The sequence below is a fragment of the Gracilinanus agilis genome, chromosome 5, assembly GCF_016433145.1.
Source record: "Gracilinanus agilis isolate LMUSP501 chromosome 5, AgileGrace, whole genome shotgun sequence".
Lineage (NCBI taxonomy): Eukaryota > Metazoa > Chordata > Mammalia > Didelphimorphia > Didelphidae > Gracilinanus > Gracilinanus agilis.
This window is the reverse complement of record NC_058134.1, coordinates 218,172,836-218,190,836: the sequence shown is the minus strand read 5'-3', so window position 1 is coordinate 218,190,836 and position 18,001 is coordinate 218,172,836. Positions and strand designations below refer to the sequence as shown.

Here is an 18,001-nt window from a genome sequence, read left to right as displayed (position 1 = left end):
AGAGTGAAGTGACCAGGGTCACATAGAAAATAAGTGGCCAGATGTGAATTCAGATCTTCCTGATTTCGAGCTCCACACACTCAATGCTTTGGAAAGGCTAATGAATCGATTACTATGAGTTGATAAGACATGATCTAAATTATGCCTGAAAGGAAATGATTCTTCCCCAAGTTTCTATTTCATTCAGGCTTTTGAGAAACTAAATTTTTAGTTAGGGTTTTGAGGCTGGAAAATAAACAGCCTTCACTGGTGGTGGGCATGATCATTCCAAAAGAATGGGAGCTTCTTGAGGTCAAGAGGTATGGTTTGTTTTGTCCTTACATCCCCCAGCATCTATCATGGAGCCCAGAACATATTTAATGTCTAATAAATCTTTGTTACACAAATGACTGTGCAGACCATCACCACCAGCACTATCTTATTCAGACTCCAGGTCTATGGATTCGGTATAGCAGGTGGTGAAGGTGCACAGCTTGAGATCAGGGTTTGCTAAGTGCCTTATATATAATAACTTATGACCTGTAACTTCTACTTCAACCTCTTGGATCATCTCACAAACAGGATCACTCACTCCTGGGGGGAACCTGCCCTACTTCCTCTGTCCCCATCAGGAGCATAATATGGCAAGACCTTCTTGTCCCCTATTGGAACCTACTTCAAACAAGGCTTTAGAACCCAGTGCCTTCTCTCCCTTTTGTGCATTTCCCATTGCCTTTTCTCCTTCCTTTAAGGTATATTTGGTCACCAAGGAAATGAGTAAAATTTATAAACGTAAATAGTTTGGTACAATATAATTGAACATCAGCTAGAGAAATGACATTAGAAGACAGAATGTGAGAACATGGAATGGCAGAGCTGAGTGAGGATAGCTCTTAGGACAAAGAAGGCTGGAGCTGGGAGGCCCTTAGAACACAGAATGTCAGAATGGAGAGGGGCCTTAGAACATGGAGTGTCAGAGCTGGGAGGGGCTTTAGAGCAGGGAATGTCAGAACTGAGAGGGACCTTCAGAGATAATCTATGTCCAAAACCTGCATTATAGATTAGGAAAGTGAGTTCTGGATCAAGAAAATATCTTTCTATTGTCAAAGTGAGCAAAACCTAAGACAGTTCTTGGATCTTCCCATTGTGGCCCTGAGCAGCTGCCTCTTGTTGCTGGCTGGCCAGGGGACAACCCTACAGGGTAAAAGATATTGTAGGATCATTAAATTTAAAGCCAGAGTAGTAAGGAGTGATATCCTGGGGAGACTCTATATTCAGTCCTCAAATTGTCATTGAGGGGATGTTGGGGGAAGGCTGGATCAGGCCAGCCTATCCCCCCTTCTAGGTTTCCTTTCCCCAGGGGTCTCTAGAGATGGAAGCTACATGGCAAGGAGGGTTTGGTGTGAGGCTTCCAGCCAGAGATTAGCCCTGGGAAAACACTTCACCCTGATACAAGAGACACTGCCCATTGTGGTAGGTGTGAGCCTAACAGCTGCAATTCTCAGTATTTAAAGTTAAGTAAAAAGGTACACTTTCAGTTCCCATCCTGGATCTTTCTGGGAAATTCCACTGTGAGCCACACATGGAGACCATAGATATATGTGGGCAGGAGTGGAGTGATGTGTGTGTGTACTCAGTCTGTGATCAGTTTAATAAGGACCAACTCTAGTTTGGGGGCTAAGAGCTATGTCCTGTTAATCTTTATATCCCCAGTTCCTAACAACATTCATAATAAATGCTTCTCAATTTACTGACTGATTCTTTGTCTTCATATCACTAGCACCCAGTGCAGTATCTGCCACATAGTAGGCATTTTACTAGTGATTGTTAAGTATATGAATGTGACAGAACACAATTTTTATTGTATGACAAAGAGGATGAGAAGACTTACTGGATTTTATGTAGACTGAACAAGATTAGGTAGAGAATCACAATACTGTAAAGATAATCAGCTTTGAAAGACTCAGGAACTCTGATCAACACAATGACCATACCCAATTCCAGAGGACCAAGGATAAAAGATGCTCCTCACCTTCTGATGGAGAGGCAATAGACTCAATGTACAGAATGAGATACCCATTTTTGGACACAGTCAACATGGGAATTTATTTTGTCTGACAATACATATTTGTCATAAGAGTTTTTTCTTTTGCTAGTGGGTGGTGGTGATGGTAAGGAAACAAATGCTGGATGATTAAAAATAAAAATTAATTTAAAAACTTTAAAAAAGATTATAAATTTAAATTATACATTCAAAATTTTGTAAAATTTAAAGGACTGTAAATTTAAAAGATTGTTGGTTGAAGCCAGGACTCTCCTAAAGGACTTATGGGAAAGAATGTTAACCTGATTGAGAGAAAAAGCTATGGGAATAGAAATGCAAAAGAAGAACATATGACATCACTTGTCATATATATGGGGATGTGATTTGGGGTTTAGGCTTTAAAAGATCGCTCTATAGCAAAAATGAATAAGTTGGAAATAGATATCAAGTGATAACATTTGTACAACCCAATGGAATGGCTTGTCGGCTCTGGGAAGAGGGAGGGAAGAGGGGATGGAGAGAACATGGATCATAGAAACATGGAAACATTTAAAAATTTAAATTAAAAAAAAGATTGTTGATTGACAGGGTCAAAAAATGTTAGCATCTTAGATAAAATTCAATGCTGATGGAGGACAGGAGGCCATCCATGTAGGCAGAGCCTGCCTGGAGGGCTGAAGTTTGAAGGATATTAACAGATTGGAACCTTGCCAAGATGGCAAGAGGACCAGAAAGCATGTCATTCGAGGATTAATTAAAGCAAATTATGGGAACATTTAGAATGGAGAAGAGTGAAAGGGGATGCAACAGTCATTAGGGGACAAGAGCCTGCTTGGGATGGTGGAACAAGCATTAGGTGAGATTTAAACTCAAGTGTTCCTGGTTCTTGGCTCAGTATGGAAGGATGGGATTAAGAGCTTTTGAGAGAGGAACAGGTAAATGCTGTACAATGGACTTTAAAAAAGATGTAGAAATGGAGACGAAGGACAGGACTTTGCCTACCTCCCAGTGCCAAACCCTATTTCACCTCCCAATTAAATTGTACTCACTTTCTATATATTTTGTACTGACCTCTATGTGGCCATGCTATCCCTCCCATTAGAATGTGAGCTCACTGAGATCAGGGACCTCCTTTCTTTGAATCCTCAGCACTTGGCGCTGTTTGTGGGAAATAGTAGTCATGTAATAAATCCTTATGGACTGACTGCCATTTGGTATATAGTAGGATCTTAGTAAGTGCTTTTCAAGCTATTGTAACCATTATTGCTCCCTTTTTGGCTGAATGGGCTCCATGTTTCACTTCTTCATCTGGAATCGGTAAATAATGATTCTATTTCCAGGGACAAAATAGCCTGTTTCTGACTCTTACTACCTGTGTGTTCTTGGCCAAGTCATTTCATCTCTTCGCCAGGGTTCTCAACTATAACTTGAGTGAGCACATATACTTCAGAATTCAGCTGCTCTACTGACTCTGAAACTCTGTAACTTTATTTCAAAAGAGAAAAACTTGGGTCAGCTAGAAGGCTCAGTGGATAGAGCACCAGACCTGGAGTTGGGAGGTCTTGGGTTCAAATTTGGCCTGACACTTCCTAGCCGTGTGATCCTGGACAAGTCACTTAACCAGATTGCCTACCCTTTATCACTTTTCTGCCCTGGAACTGATATTTGGTACCGAGCCTAAGCTAGAAGGTAAGGGCTAAAAAACCAAAAAGATAAAAACCATTGATAGCTTGAGAGGTGCACAAAAGCAGGCAGTAGGCCAACCTCTGGTCTCTAAGGTCTACGGACTGACCTCCCAGGCTGGACCTATAGGCTCTTGGGAGCAGGACTTGGGACAGAGACAAGGAAGGGAGGACCCTAGAATGAAAGCCAGCCCTGAGTCTCCCACAGGGGTCATCTTACAAACATTCTTCCTTCCAGGGTTCATCTGTTGATAGGATTAGAAATTGAGAGCTGAGACAAAGGGGACCAAACACTGGCCCCCAACCAGGGGAATAACCTATAAATAAAGTAAGAGGGCTGAGGCTTTAACCAAGTCCTTCTGGCTGCAATCCCGGGGTTCTTCCCATCTCACTGTTAGCCACAGTCTTAATTAGAAGAAAAAAAATGATCCATCTTGCCCCAAGCCACGGGATTTCCAGCTCTGCTCCTACCTGTCCCAAGGGAAAGATGATCAGGTTTGAAGCTGGAGAGAACCTGCAAGCCTAAACTCTCAGTCTCCAAATGCAGGTCACGCACCACTGTATATGAGAGAACCTGTGTTTGCCTAGTGCCTAAGGACTGAAGATAGCCATGGGGTTAGGAAAGTCTTGAGTTTTAATCCTACCTTTGACACTGGCTATGAAATCACAAGCAAGATTTGAGCCTCACTTTCTCCTTTATGGCTTAAGCCTAAACCTGGGAGGCTAGGTATCTGATTGACTTGGATTCAGGAAAACTTTGAGTCCAAAATCCACTTCACAGGGGGCAACTGGGTGGCTCAGTGGATGGAGAGCCAGGCCCAGAGATGGGAGGTCTTGGGTTCAAATTTGACCTCAGATACTTCCTAGCTGTGTGACCCTGGGCAAGTCACTTAACTCCCATTGCCTACCCCTTACCACTCTTCTGCCTTAGAACGAAAATACAGTATTGATTCTAAGGTGGAAGGTAAGGGTTTAAAAACAACAGCAGCAGCAGCAGCAGCAGCAACAACTTCAGACCTCCTTAACTGGTAGTTGTGTGATAGTGACTCAGAGACATTTTACCTCTCTCAGCCTCAGTTTCTTTGTTTGTAGAATGAGGATAATGATCACGACAAAATTGTAGGACTCTTAGTTAAATCTAGGGGGCTAAAGTATCAAGTCTTTTGTAAATCTTAAAGTTTATATAAATGCCAAAAATTACTATTAGTGTGCCAAGATTGGGGATTTCTAAAAATCCAGCTCTATGATTCCATCCTGGTGAGGAAACTTCCCCTGCTCATGCAGGTTACTAAGTGCTTTGCAATTTTATTCTTAGGCTGGAGTAATGAGAGAGTAAGTGCGTTTTGCAGAATAAGGCTTCTTGATCTGGGTAGGTTTTCCAACCACATGCTCTGCTCCTGTGCTGGGAATTTGAGACAAAAAAAAAAAAAAAAGAAAAAATTAGCTGGAATAGTCCCTGCCTTCAGGAAGTCTAGTTTATTTTGGGGGTGTGGGGGTGGGACATAACACATTTACAGATAAATAAGTACAGAATTATTGGGAGAAATAAAGAATGAAATATCTGGAAGGGGTGGGGATATTAGCGAATGCCTTTTCCATACAACATCCTACAGAAAGACTCAGAGAAAGCTAGGTTTATCCTAGGAGAAAGATCCTAAAGCCAGCCTTTTGATTTGACAAATAAAAGGGAAGGCACCAGCCTCAGCGTCCATATTCTGAGATGGGATGGTGGGACTCCAAAGTCAAGGCTGGGGAGCAGTGTGCCAGAAAAGGAGTGGCTCCTACATCATCTATTAGATAACATGCAGATTTGGAAGGCAGCCAGGCTGCTTTGAGAAGTCTCCAACAAATCCTTCTAGTTCTCCTTTCTCAAGAACAGAATTCCCCTGACTTTGTTGTTGGGGCTTGAATTTCAAAGACTGGATTTGTATGCTTGGGATGGCAGGATGGTGTATTATCCTGGATGCAGTCAAGTGTCTGGCTGGATTCTCTGAATTACGTGGAGGAGGGCCATTAAGGCTTTACATCCTATTAGGTTGCTAAAAACTCAAGAAAGGTTATTAAGGGATTAGAAGATAAGATGGGAGTTAGTGACTAAGTATAGTCCAGAGGCATACAGCTCTATTTCCTGGTTACACTTTTCTCCTCAAGCCAGTTAGGTAGGTCCTAATGCCAGGATGATAATGAATCCCCCTTTCCAGGTGGGGAAACTAAGGTTCAGAGAAGCAAAGGTGACTTGTCCATGCTCACACAGCCACTAAGGTCTCCTGAGACCATGTCCTGTACTCTTTCCACTATGCCTCCCGTCTCTCTGGTACTGGGTTTTATAAAAGAGGAGAAAGGAGAGGGCAAGACACCTGACAGAAAGACTAATTTTGCAAGATTTGACTCTCTTCCATTGTATTTAGCATCAGAGAACTGGTTTGCATGCTGGCTTACTGCATAATAGATGTGTGACTCTGGAGAAGTCACATCCCCTTCCCAGAGTCTCAGTTTCTTTATCTGTAAAATGTGAGGATTGGACGAGACAGTTTCTAACGTTCTTTCAACCTTAGAGCCTATCCCACCTTAATCAGGGATTGCTGGTATCTTGAGGATCAATGGCAACGTTGGCTCTGTTTCTTAAACTGGGGAGTTGATATACTTTGACCAATATAGTGAAAACTATTTCCACTCAGAAGTTCCTTTGGTTGTGTTTTTTTATGGGGGGAGGGGAGATTAGAGAGGGGGGCTCTATATCTTCCCATCATAACAAGAGTTATTCCATCTTAGAGGAATTCCATGTGAACTGGAAAGACCTCCAGGAACTGATGAAGAGCGAAAGGAGCAGAGCCAGAAGAACATTGTACACAGAGACTGATACACTGTGGTAAAATAGAATGTAATGGACTCCTGTACTAGCAGCAATGCAATCACCCAGGACAGTTCTGAGGGATTTATGTAAAGAAAGCTACCCACGTTCAGAGGAAGATCTGCAGGAGAGGAAACACAGAAGAAAAATAACCGCTTGAACACATGGGTTGATGCAGACACAATTGGGGATGTAGACACTAAACGACCACACCAATGCAACTATCAATAACATGTAAATAAGTCTTGACTGATCACACATGTTAAAACCAGTGGAAATGTGCATTGGATATAGGGGGGAAGTTGAAGGGGGGGGTGAGAGGAAAAGTAAAAACGGGAATCATGTAACCATGGAAAATTTTTCTAAAAAAATAAAATATTTAAATCTGGAAAAAAAAGAGTTACTCTATCTTAGAAACCCACTTACATTTCATTTAAATCAAGAATGATTTCCTCTTATCTTATTTCGATTAAGCCCTCCCTATTTCATAAGGAGGAGGAAGACTAAGTTTTATAAAGCTCCTTACATGTATTATCTCGTTTGATCCTTACAATAAACCTATACCATGGAGGTAATTATTATCTCCATTTTACAGACTCAAAGGAAACTGAGTCTGAGAGTAAGTGACTTGGGTCACATAACTAGTGAATGTGAGATCTACTTCTGCTGTTGCTTCTAGGCTGATAAAACAGAGTTCTGATTCTGGTTCAAGTCATCAAGACTGAAATGCAAGTCAGCACAGCTACTAGGTTAATGCTAATGCAAACTTGGTTAACTTGTTTGAACATGTCAGTGGAAGATATTCTGTGATGTAGGAGGGTGGGGAAGGGCTGGTACCCTTTTGGATAAATTCTATAGCTAAATAAAGAGAATGGGATATCCAGAAGGAAACACAGACAGGAAAGCTTTGAAAGTTTCACGTGGGACTTATTATATAGATATGAAGAAAAGTATGCTAAATATATGAGATTCGTGGTTTCACTTATGTACAATCTTCTTTTTTTGTATATGGAAATGCTTATTTTATGATGTTTTGTAAATTTGGAATTAAAAAAATAAACATGTTGGAAAAAAAAGAGAAATAAACAGGTATAAAGGATTCCCTTCAAACCCTGGAGGAGGGATGCTTTTTGAAAGATGTGTCCCTATGGCTACTCATATTCTGTGTTTCCAATTTCCTTTAATAAACTTCTACTGGCAAGAATAAAAAAATAATTTATATTGTTCTTCAAACTTCATAAAGTGCTTTACAAATCTCATTTGATCCTCACAACAACCCTATGAGATAGATTCTTTAATTATTCCCATTTTACAGAAGAGGGGTCTAAAACTTGCCCAACATTTGAGGACGGATTTGAACTCATGCCTTCCTGACTCTAAGACCAGCATTCAATTATCTGGCTGGTTTAAAAAAAAACATTCCTGGCTATGCATCTACTATTCTGAGACTCTAAGTAGAATCTTAAGAGTTGGACAGAACCTCCGAGTTCTTCTATTCCACTCTGTCCAGAATCCTTGCTATAACAAAGCAAGTGGACCCGTGCCTTTGTTCGAAGAAAAAGCATCTTTATCTTCTAAAGCAGTAGATTTCCACTTTGGGATAGTCTCAACTGTTAAGAATCCATTACTTAAATGAACTTCTCTACTAGCAGCAATGCAATAATCCAGGACAATTCTGAGGGACTTATGAGAAAGAATGCTATCCATATCCAGAGAAAGAACTGTGGGATTAGAAACGCAGAAAAAAAACATATCATGTGGTTTGATGGGTATATGATTGGGGATTTTGGCTTTAAATGTTCACTCTATTGCAAATATTAATCATATGGAAATAGGTCTTGATCAATGCATATGTAAAACCCAGTGGAATTGCTCGTTGGCTATTGGGGGGGGGGGGAAGAACATGACTCATGTAACCATGGAAAAATATTAGAAATCAATTAATTAAATTTTTTCAAAAAGAACCCATTACTTACAGAAAGCCTCTTACTCCAAGGTTTGTCCTGTAGGGCAAAGCAGGACAAGCCTAATGATTTCCCAAAGGCAACCCTTCAAATATTTGAAGATGGCTCCATAGCGTTTTTCTCCTCTATTCTCAATCTCCTTATTTCCCTCAGAAAGTCCTCATCCAGCCCCCTCCCCATCCTGGTCATTCTTCTCTAGACACTCTCTAGCTTATCAATATCTTTCCAAAATGTGGTGCCAACATATGAAATTGATATCAGGAAGGCGGGAGGGAGAGAATTTGCAATTCAAAATTTAAAAAAAATGTTAAAATTGTTTTCACATGTAATTGGGAAAAATGATATACAAAATAAAATATGGTTTCAAGAACCGAACATAATATTTCAAATGTGGTCTGAGCAGGGCAGAGTAATGCAAGACTCACATCTCTTGTGACACAGAACGTGGTACCTCTCAAGACAGCCTAAGAAGGCAGGAGTTTTGGTTTGTTTTTTGTTGCTAGGTCACAGTACTGACTCCTATTAAGCCAACAATAGAACTCAATGATGTTTTACTAAAAGTTCCAGATATTTACATGAGGACCATAATTTATTTGTGAAGTTGACTTTTTGGACCCAAGGATAAGATTTGACATTTAACTCTAACTTCAACTTAGATTTGAAGATAGTTCCACTTGTTAGAGTGTCTCTTTTCATTGGGGGGGAAACATTTGCCTCTCTGCAACTTTTATCCATTGTAGTGTGTGGGGGAGATAAGAGAAAGATGAAGCAAGGACTGGAGAGTTCAGTGACAGCAGCAAGAGAAGGGAAGGTTTTTAGGGATCTGATATGGCCATCTTTTGAACTCAAGGTACTAAGCAGGCTTAAAAGCCTTAAAAGATATAGATGTCCGAGTATCTTGAGGCATCTTGGAAAGTGGTTCAGGATACAAGGAAGTTTTAGAAAGTAAGGGAAACTGGTAGTCCCGGGGCCAGGAAGGAACAAGAACCCTCTAAAACATTGATTCCCAAAGCAGGTGCCACCACTCCCTGGCTGCAGCGATCCAGGAGAGCAGTGATGGCCACAGGTGCATTTATCTTTCCTATTAATTGCTATTAAAATTTTTAAAAAATTAATTTCCAGGGGGATAAGTAATACTTTTTCTGGAAAGGGGGCGGTAGGCCAAAAAAGTTTGGTAACCACTGCTCTAAAAGGTGAACTTGACTAGCTCATTCCAATGTCAGATCAGAGAATTTAAGGGAACCTTTGATGATCTAGTCCAATCCTCTCATTTTTCTTCAAAATGGAAAAAATAAGACCCAAAGAGGTTCACACACCTATCCAAGATTATGCAGATAGGACTATAGTTCCCAAACTTAGAACTGGAGAGGTCATCTAGTGCACCCCTTAATTTTATAGATGAGGAACCTGAGGCCCATGGAAGTTGTGGCATACTCAAGGACACACACATTAATGGGCAAGGCTGGAATTTGAACCCATGTCCTTTAACATCAAATCCAGAGTTCTTTTCCATGGATATTCACCTCTGATCAACCTTAATTCTCATCACTTATTCCACTCAATCCAACCCTTGATTCTATCTTGACCTGTGATTATCCAATTATTTCATGAGCACTCCTCTCCATTAGTCAGCATGCTAGAATTTAAGTGTCTCTGTTCTAGGCACTAGGCTAAGCTTTTGGAGGGCAGGGATGCAGGTCAGTTTTCTGGCTCTTCTAGAGAGTCCATATGAGGGCTGGGCACATGGCATGTGTTTAGTAAAAAAATATATTAGGGGAGCAGGTGGTGGTAACTAGGTGGCTCAGTGGATTGAGAGCCAGGCCTAGAGATGAGAGGTCCTGGATTCAAATCTGATCTCAGATACTTAGTTGTGAGATTCTGGCAAGTCATCTCTAGAGTGATTACTTTGCATGCCTTTCCAATTTTTGACGTAGTTTAGAGGCCCATTTCCTCTTATGATCCAGGTGGCAAGGGTCCCTATTCTTTTCTTAGTAAGGGGATCCTTTTGATTTCTCTAAATTCTCATGGGAAAGGGTTGGGTCTGGGGCATGCAAGTGCTAAAATTAGGATTGTCCAATTATAGGCCCATACCCTAGGTGAATCTCTTCAAAATTATAGCTACCCTTTTCAGCCCCGTCTTTCCATTACACCCTCTGGTATTATGCATCCTCATACATGATGGGCTCAAAAGAGTTAAAATTGAAGGGTTCAGGTTCCTAACCTTCCCTCCCTCCAAGCTCTACACTCCCTGTCTCTATTGAGATGAATAGGGGGATGAGGTATGGATGGAGGAAGATCTTGCTTGACTCTCAGGGTTCCTTTCATGGACTTCAGGATTAAGAGAAAGAAAGAGGGAGAGCAGGTAAACAAAAGCAAACAACAGTCAGGCTTATTCTTGACTTTTTTTAATTAACTCCTTCTAGGAGGGAGAGCATCCCCTTTTCTTAGTACTTCTACTTCAAGTTTTGTGCCTTTCTCCAATTTTTTGATCCAAAGCTTTCTGCAGATTGAGGTTCAGGGCATTCTTCTGATGCCACCGCCCTGAGGAGGAAAAAAATGGGAACTCCATTTATAGCTGTTGGAAATGATGTCTTGGACTAGAATGGCCAATTCCTCAACCTGCCCATTGAGTCTATAGGACTAAGTTGCTCTATGAGCTTCTCTTGGAGTGTTCCAGAATTCTGGGCCATGGACTTCCTCTTGGGCATTAGTTCCAAAGATCTTGTACCCAAGAGGGCACAGAAAATCATAGAATTTACAGCTGTGGATAGGGCATCATCTATTTGCAAGAAATAGGTGTGAAAGGTTCCAAGTCTATCACCTTCATCTTATAGATTAGGAACTAAGGCTGAGACTCAGGTCAAAAGTCTTCCCCAAGGTCACATAGTTTTTATAACAGGGATCATAGATTTAGAGCTAGAAGAAACTCTTGAGCCAATCCTCATATTTTGCAGACTAGGAAACAGATTTAGGCTGCTTGAATAAGATTCATGCAGTAGCATGTAGCAGACCAGGGGCTCAGAACCAATCATCAAACTCAAAATCTAGTAGTCTTTCCATTAGATCACCATGCTTTTAATTCATTTGTTATACTCCTCATTAGAAGCAATGTCAATGAGTACCTCTATCCACAAATCCTTGCTGTGCTCCACATTTTTCTTTTACTTTTACTTTTACTTTTAGAAGGAAACAATCCCTTAACTCTTGTGTCCTCCCCACCTCCAATAAAGAAAAAAAAAAAAGCAAATGTCTTCCCCCATTCTTTCATTTTCTCGGACTTACCAAGATCATCTGTCCTCCTTCCATGCCAGTGTTTGGGATCCCTCACAGCTCTCTCAATTACATCCGCAGTGTAGGAGTCCTTCATTAAGCTCTTTACCTCCATGGGGGGCCCTGTCAAAACCCCTGGGAAGGTTGGGAGTCGCCAGAATAAGAGCATATGGTCAATGGGGAGAAGAGGAAGGAGGGAAGGGAAGGTTGGACATCAGCGGATGCCAGAGCCATCAGAGAGGGACCTAGCACCAAGGTGCTAAATTCATCCTAAATTCAGAGAAAGTGGCCTAGGAAAAAGGGACTCTGGCCTATATGAGATCATGGTCCCAGTACCAGCTCTGCCCCTAAGAGCTTAACTGAAAGACCTTTGGAACATCCAATCTCCAGGCAACCACATGAGCCAGTCCTATACTGGATGTAGACTGTCCCACTCCTCACCCTCACCTCTTGGGCATTCCATCTGCCAAAAGAGTCTTCTTTTCCTTCAAGATCCCTTATAGGTGCCACTTTCTCCAGGAAGCCTTCCTTGATCCCACCCCACCCCAGCTCAAGGTAATGACTCCATCCTCATATCCACCACCCCCCAAAATCACTTCATCTGGATTTACCCTTTGATTTCCCCAACTCCTCTCCTTTGATACCTTAGGTCAAAATGATTCATAGGATCCTAGGACTTGGAGATAAAAGACTTCAAGATCAAGTTCACCCCCCTCATTTTACAGGGGAGGAAACTGAGGCCCATAGAGCAGAAGGACTTATTTATACTTCGTAGTAGAAAGTTGTTCATTCATCCTTTGTTTGTGAAGAGGATCAATGGCATCATGGATGATGTCTTCACTTGCAAGCAATTTGGATTTAAGTGAGGCAGAGTTGCATAAAATCATCAGCCTCACTCTCTCTTCCAGAGGCATCCAATTCCAGTGGCAAGACAAAAGTCAGGACAACTGGCAATGGCCTGGAATGCAGTGGATGATTGGCTTTTTTGATATCTGACCAAGCTCTAAGCACTCCATAGTGCTTACTTCTATCACTGTCATGGCTTTGGAACACATTTTTCTCATCTGTTCGTTCTGCCAGAGGATGTCTTCATAGGCTTGAGTAGACATCTTCCATAACACATCAAATGGTTTGAAGTTTGCTGGTTACTCTCAATCTGGTTTAGCCTATCTTCTGAGACATATCAGAGAAGAAAGTATGATCCTTGGAAGTGTAGCTTCTCCATTAAATGCAGTGCTTTGTAAATAATTGGCTCTTATTTTTGGTTGAAACAAAATTGAAATGAATCTTCTAGGTTGATCATGTCCTTATCAAGTTGATGGGAGCCAGATGACCAAGTTTCTGTTCCTGGTCTTTCCACCTGCTGGCTGTACATCTTTCAGAAATTTTGCTTTTTTGAGTCCCAGTTTTCATCTCTGCCTGGAGGAAAAAGGGACTGCTATGAGTTGGCATCACTCACTAGGAGAGGATGGAATTCTTGATGACTTCTATCCCCCAGAATTCTGTGCCTGGGTCTACAGTGCATAAAAAGCATACTTTGATTGGATGGCTATTCTTCCTAAGAATTCAGTTTTCAAAGAACATGGGAAAAGTGGTGAGAAAGGCTTTTGTGATGGCAAGTGGGCCCAGATAAAGCCTGGTGACAGAGGGGGATGGGAATGAAATAGCTGCCGTTTCCCAATCATGTTGAGGGTCCAGATGCAGTCTGCATGAGCCAGGCTGATAGGAAGAGATGGTAGCAATGACTTGAGATGCAGGCTCTCCAAAAGGACAATGCTTGCTAACTGCTGGAAGGGACTAAGATGAGATTGTTTGTAGATGCAACTAACATCCCACTGTGACTTTAAGTGAACTGTGCCCTTCTCCTGCTGTGCGTGGGATGGATATGGGACAAGGAATGGAAGGCACAAGATATTCAGGAATGAATACTAAGAACATATTTTACTTCCTTGTTTTTACTAATCTATCTCTCTATCCTCTATCTTTCTATCCATCCATCCATCAGCTATCCATCTATCCATCCTTCTATCCATCTATTCATCTACTGCCTTGCTTTTACTAATCTCTGTCCATCCACCCATCATCTATCTATCCATCATCCATCTATCCATCCACCTATCCCATCTATTCATCTGTCCATCTCTCCATCATCTATCTATCTATCTATCTATCTATCTATCTATCTATCTATCACCCATCCATCTATCCGTCCATCTGTCCATATATCCATCTATCATATTACATATTTAGAATATATTTATATATTTCTGTGAGAAAAATACAAATGTATATACTTTTTTCTTAAATTCTTGTGTCACTTCACATGATATGATAGATTTTTAGGATGGATGTTTGGAAGGGTGGTTTTGATATATGAGAAACCATAAAAAGATAGTGGTATGGCTGACATTGAAGCCAGTCTTGTGGGATATGTCTAGGATTTATTTTTATTTATTGTGAGATTTCTTTTATTAAGACCATTTAAATTACTGAGGCTACCTTGTCATTAAAAATGAATTTTCTTCCTTTTCTGGTCTGTAAAGCAATAGTTTGCTTCTGGAACTCTTATAGGCCAGAGAGGTAATTAATAATTCCCATTTTCCTATAGTGTATCAAAGTATCATTGAAGTTTTGCTATTGTTTATGATGAAAGTGACATTCTCATGCTTTCATTATTGTATGATTCATTCTTTTGGAATTCCTGTACATTGTATGAAATCTGTTCTGTTTTCCATGACTATTTAATTATGGGCAAAATGCAAAGGAGCAGGATGGGGGCCTGTTTTTTTTTTGGAGGAACTGTTGATTGTGAGAAGCCAAAATGCTGTGGGATGTCCAGATTCCACAATTTGGGAATACTTTCTCCCAATGTAGATCATGCCCCATTGATAATTTTACAGTTTTTGAGAAACTCTAACCCTGAGATTCAAGGTCTGCCCATAGTCACATAGCTAGTGAATGTCTGAGGTTTTCTTGAGCCCAAATCCAATATTTTACTTGCTTCACCATGAGGATATGGAGATGAATTTTATAGGACGCCATGACCCATTTGGGTGAATATCAACTACTGGTTAAAGTATATGGAGAAGAGGATAAAATGGAAGCTACATTATGTATGCTAAGTCAGTGAGATGCACCAGCATTTTGCATACAGAAGCCTTATAGCACTGGACATCTTTCCCCACATTGCCATTCAGTTGATTCTTTGTGATCTCATTTGGGGTTTTCTTGGCAGGAGTACTGGAGTAGTATGCAATTTCTTTCTCCAGCTCATTTTACAGAGGGGAAAACTGAGGCCAATGGGGCTCAGGGAATTGCCCAGGATCACACATCCATTAAGTTTCTGAAACCAAATTTTAATTCAGGGAGATGAGTCTTCCTGACTCCAAGTCTAGCACTTCTGTGCACTATGGTACCATCTAACTGCTCACATTAATCTTCCCTAAACAGTAATTCAGGCTGAACTTTAAGCTGATTATGGCATGACGTATCTACCACTAATGAGGATATGATGCTAGATTGTTGTCTATCCAATCTTGTAATCAGATTTTATCCATATTGACACCTCCTCCTATCTTGGTCTTCAGAGAAAACACTAAGTTTTCCAGTCAATGAGCTGGTGTAAATGCTTTCTTCAGGAACCAGTGACTCTTTGGGGAGAGTTAGCTACATGGGTCTGAATATGGAAACCATAGGACTTTTAGGGGGGGGGGATGAGTGTTCCTTCAGCCTTAGAGAAGAAGCCTTTTAGTACTTAAGAGATGTCACAGGAGAAAGAAGGAAGTGATAAATATTAAGGCAGGAAACCATAAGGATGTCTCTGCAGTTGACCTACGTAGCCTGGATGTTCCCATGAAATGTAGAGTTCACTTGAGACTTCATATGGTCAATTTGACAATACTGAGAGTGCATAGATCATATACATCCAGTACCTGAATGCTCTATTTAATGTGAGGGTTTCTGACTTGTGTTGGAATGGTGTAGAATGTTAAACTCCCATGAAGACTTGTGTTCAATTTTTGCCTCACATACTTTTTAGCTGTATGATCCTGAATAAGTCAGTTCAACTCTCTGGGCCTCAGTTTTCTTATATGTAAAGTGAGGGGGCCAGACTTGATTGGCCTCTAAGGTTGTTTCTATATTTGAAAAATTGTTCAAAAGAGAAGATAACTAATAAATCCATGGCTATAGAGCAGATGGATAACATCACACTGACCCAAATGAGCAAGACATTGACATATGTTGAATCACCATGGGTGTACTTACCAGAGGGGGAAGAATGGCATCCACTGGGGAAACTGGAAAACAATATGGCAGACACTAGATGTATGCCAACATCTCATATCATATACCAAGAAAAGGTCAAAATGAGCACATGATTTAGACATGAAGGATATTATGTCGAAATATTTATAGACATAAAGCAAATTATGGGAGAATGGAATCGTTTACCTGTCAAATATATGAATAAGGAAGAATTCAGGACCCAAGTAAGAGCTAGAGAGCATTATAAGATATAAAATGATAATTTTGATTATATTAAATTTTAAAAGCTTTTGCACAAACAAAACTAATGCAACTAAGATTAGAAGGAAAACAGAAAGCTGGGAGAAATTTTTAAAGGCAATATCTCTGATAAAGGCCTCATTTGTCAAATATATAGAGAACCATTTCCTGACTGATAGAAGATATGAATAGGCAGTTTTAAGAAGAAGGAATCAAAAACTGTCTATAGTAATGTGAAAAAATGTTATTGATTAGAGAAAAGCAAATTAAAGCAACTCTGAGTCACTGCCTCATACCTATTACATTGACTAATAATGACAGAAAAGGAAAATGAGAAAATTGGGACAGTGATGCACTATTGGTGGAGTTGCAAACTGACTCAACTGTTCTGTAGAGCAATTTGGAACTATGTCTAAAGGGCTATAAAGTTGTGCATACCCTTTGATCCAGCAATACCATTACTAAGTCTCTATCCCAAAGAAATTATTAAAAAAAACAGGGGGAAATTCAAATTTGACCAAATATATGCCTTACTATTGTATTATATACTGCTTTACTGTGTATCTCAATAAAGCACGCAATTATGTTATTAAAAAAAAACGGGGGGGGGGGGAAGATCTCATTTATACAAAAATATCACCTCTTTTTGTGGTGTCAAAGCATTGGAAATTGGGGATATACCAAACAGTTTGGGAATGGATGAACAAGTTGTGGTATAGGGTTGTGATGGAACACTATTGTGCTATAAGAAATGATGTGCAGGATACTTTCAGAAAAAAACATGGGAAGGCTTGTATGAATTGATGCAGAGTGAAGCAAGCAGAACCAGAACACTGAACACAGTAACAGCAACACAACAGTACCATTATTCTCAGTAACATAATGATCCAAGATAATCTCAGAGGACTTGATGAAAAATGCCATCTACCTCCAGAAAAAAAGAATTGATAGAGGTTTCTGGTTAAGATGGCAGCAGAGTAAGGAGCAGCAGCTTGATCTCTCCTAACCGAAGCATATAGGACTTCTCAAGGAGACATAAAAATGAATCCAGACGAACGAAGGGACCCCACAACAGGGCGCAGCATTGAAGGCACGTAGAATAAGGGCATTTCCACGCTATAAAGGGATGAAACAGCTCTCACTAAAACGCAAGAGGAAGAAGCCCCTCCCCCACCCCCACACCACGTACAACTCAGAGGCCAGCGCGCACAAGAGTTAGAGCAGGTTTGGGGCACCCATTAAGTCACTGGCAGCTCCAGGGCTTGTTCCTGAGAGCAGCAAGACTTAGGACCCCAAGAGGCTAAAGAATGCGCACAGACTTTCCTGAGCGTCTGCACGGGTGAAGGCAGTGCCCTAGGGGCGGACAAGGATCTCGAGCGCAGGCTTGGACCTCGAGTGGGGACCCTGTTGAGATAGGAGCGCAGCTGTGGAAGCAGCGCCCTGAGACTGTTGAAGGAGCCTCGGGCAGAGGGGCAGAACAGGGACAACCAGGAGGCTCGACCCCGAGAACAAAGAGACCTCAGGCCTCGGGAGCCAAGAGAGCGCAGACAGACCCTGAGTGTGAGGATAAAGCTGAGAAGGTGCTGGGCTAACAACAATGGCAAGCCAAAATCGGGAAACCCAGAAGAGAAAGATTATCAAGAAGAACTCTGTAATACTCGACAACTTTTACACAGAGAAAATCCAGACCACAGAAGAGGACAAA

At 41.0% G+C, this 18,001-nt stretch overlaps 1 protein-coding gene across 1 annotated transcript in view; it reads right to left on the bottom strand.

The window, feature by feature from the left end:
• Window positions 1-10,920: 10,920 nt before the first annotated feature.
• Window positions 10,921-18,001, bottom strand: part of TEX33 (testis expressed 33) — a 69,675-nt gene continuing 62,594 nt past the window's right edge. The window contains exons 5-6 of the mRNA XM_044679123.1: window positions 11,803-11,925; window positions 10,921-11,061 (exon numbers count right to left, since the gene is read on the bottom strand). Coding sequence (XP_044535058.1) covers window positions 10,979-11,061; window positions 11,803-11,925 — 206 coding nt within the window. The 3' untranslated portion in view covers window positions 10,921-10,978. The remainder of the gene's footprint in view (window positions 11,062-11,802; window positions 11,926-18,001) is intronic.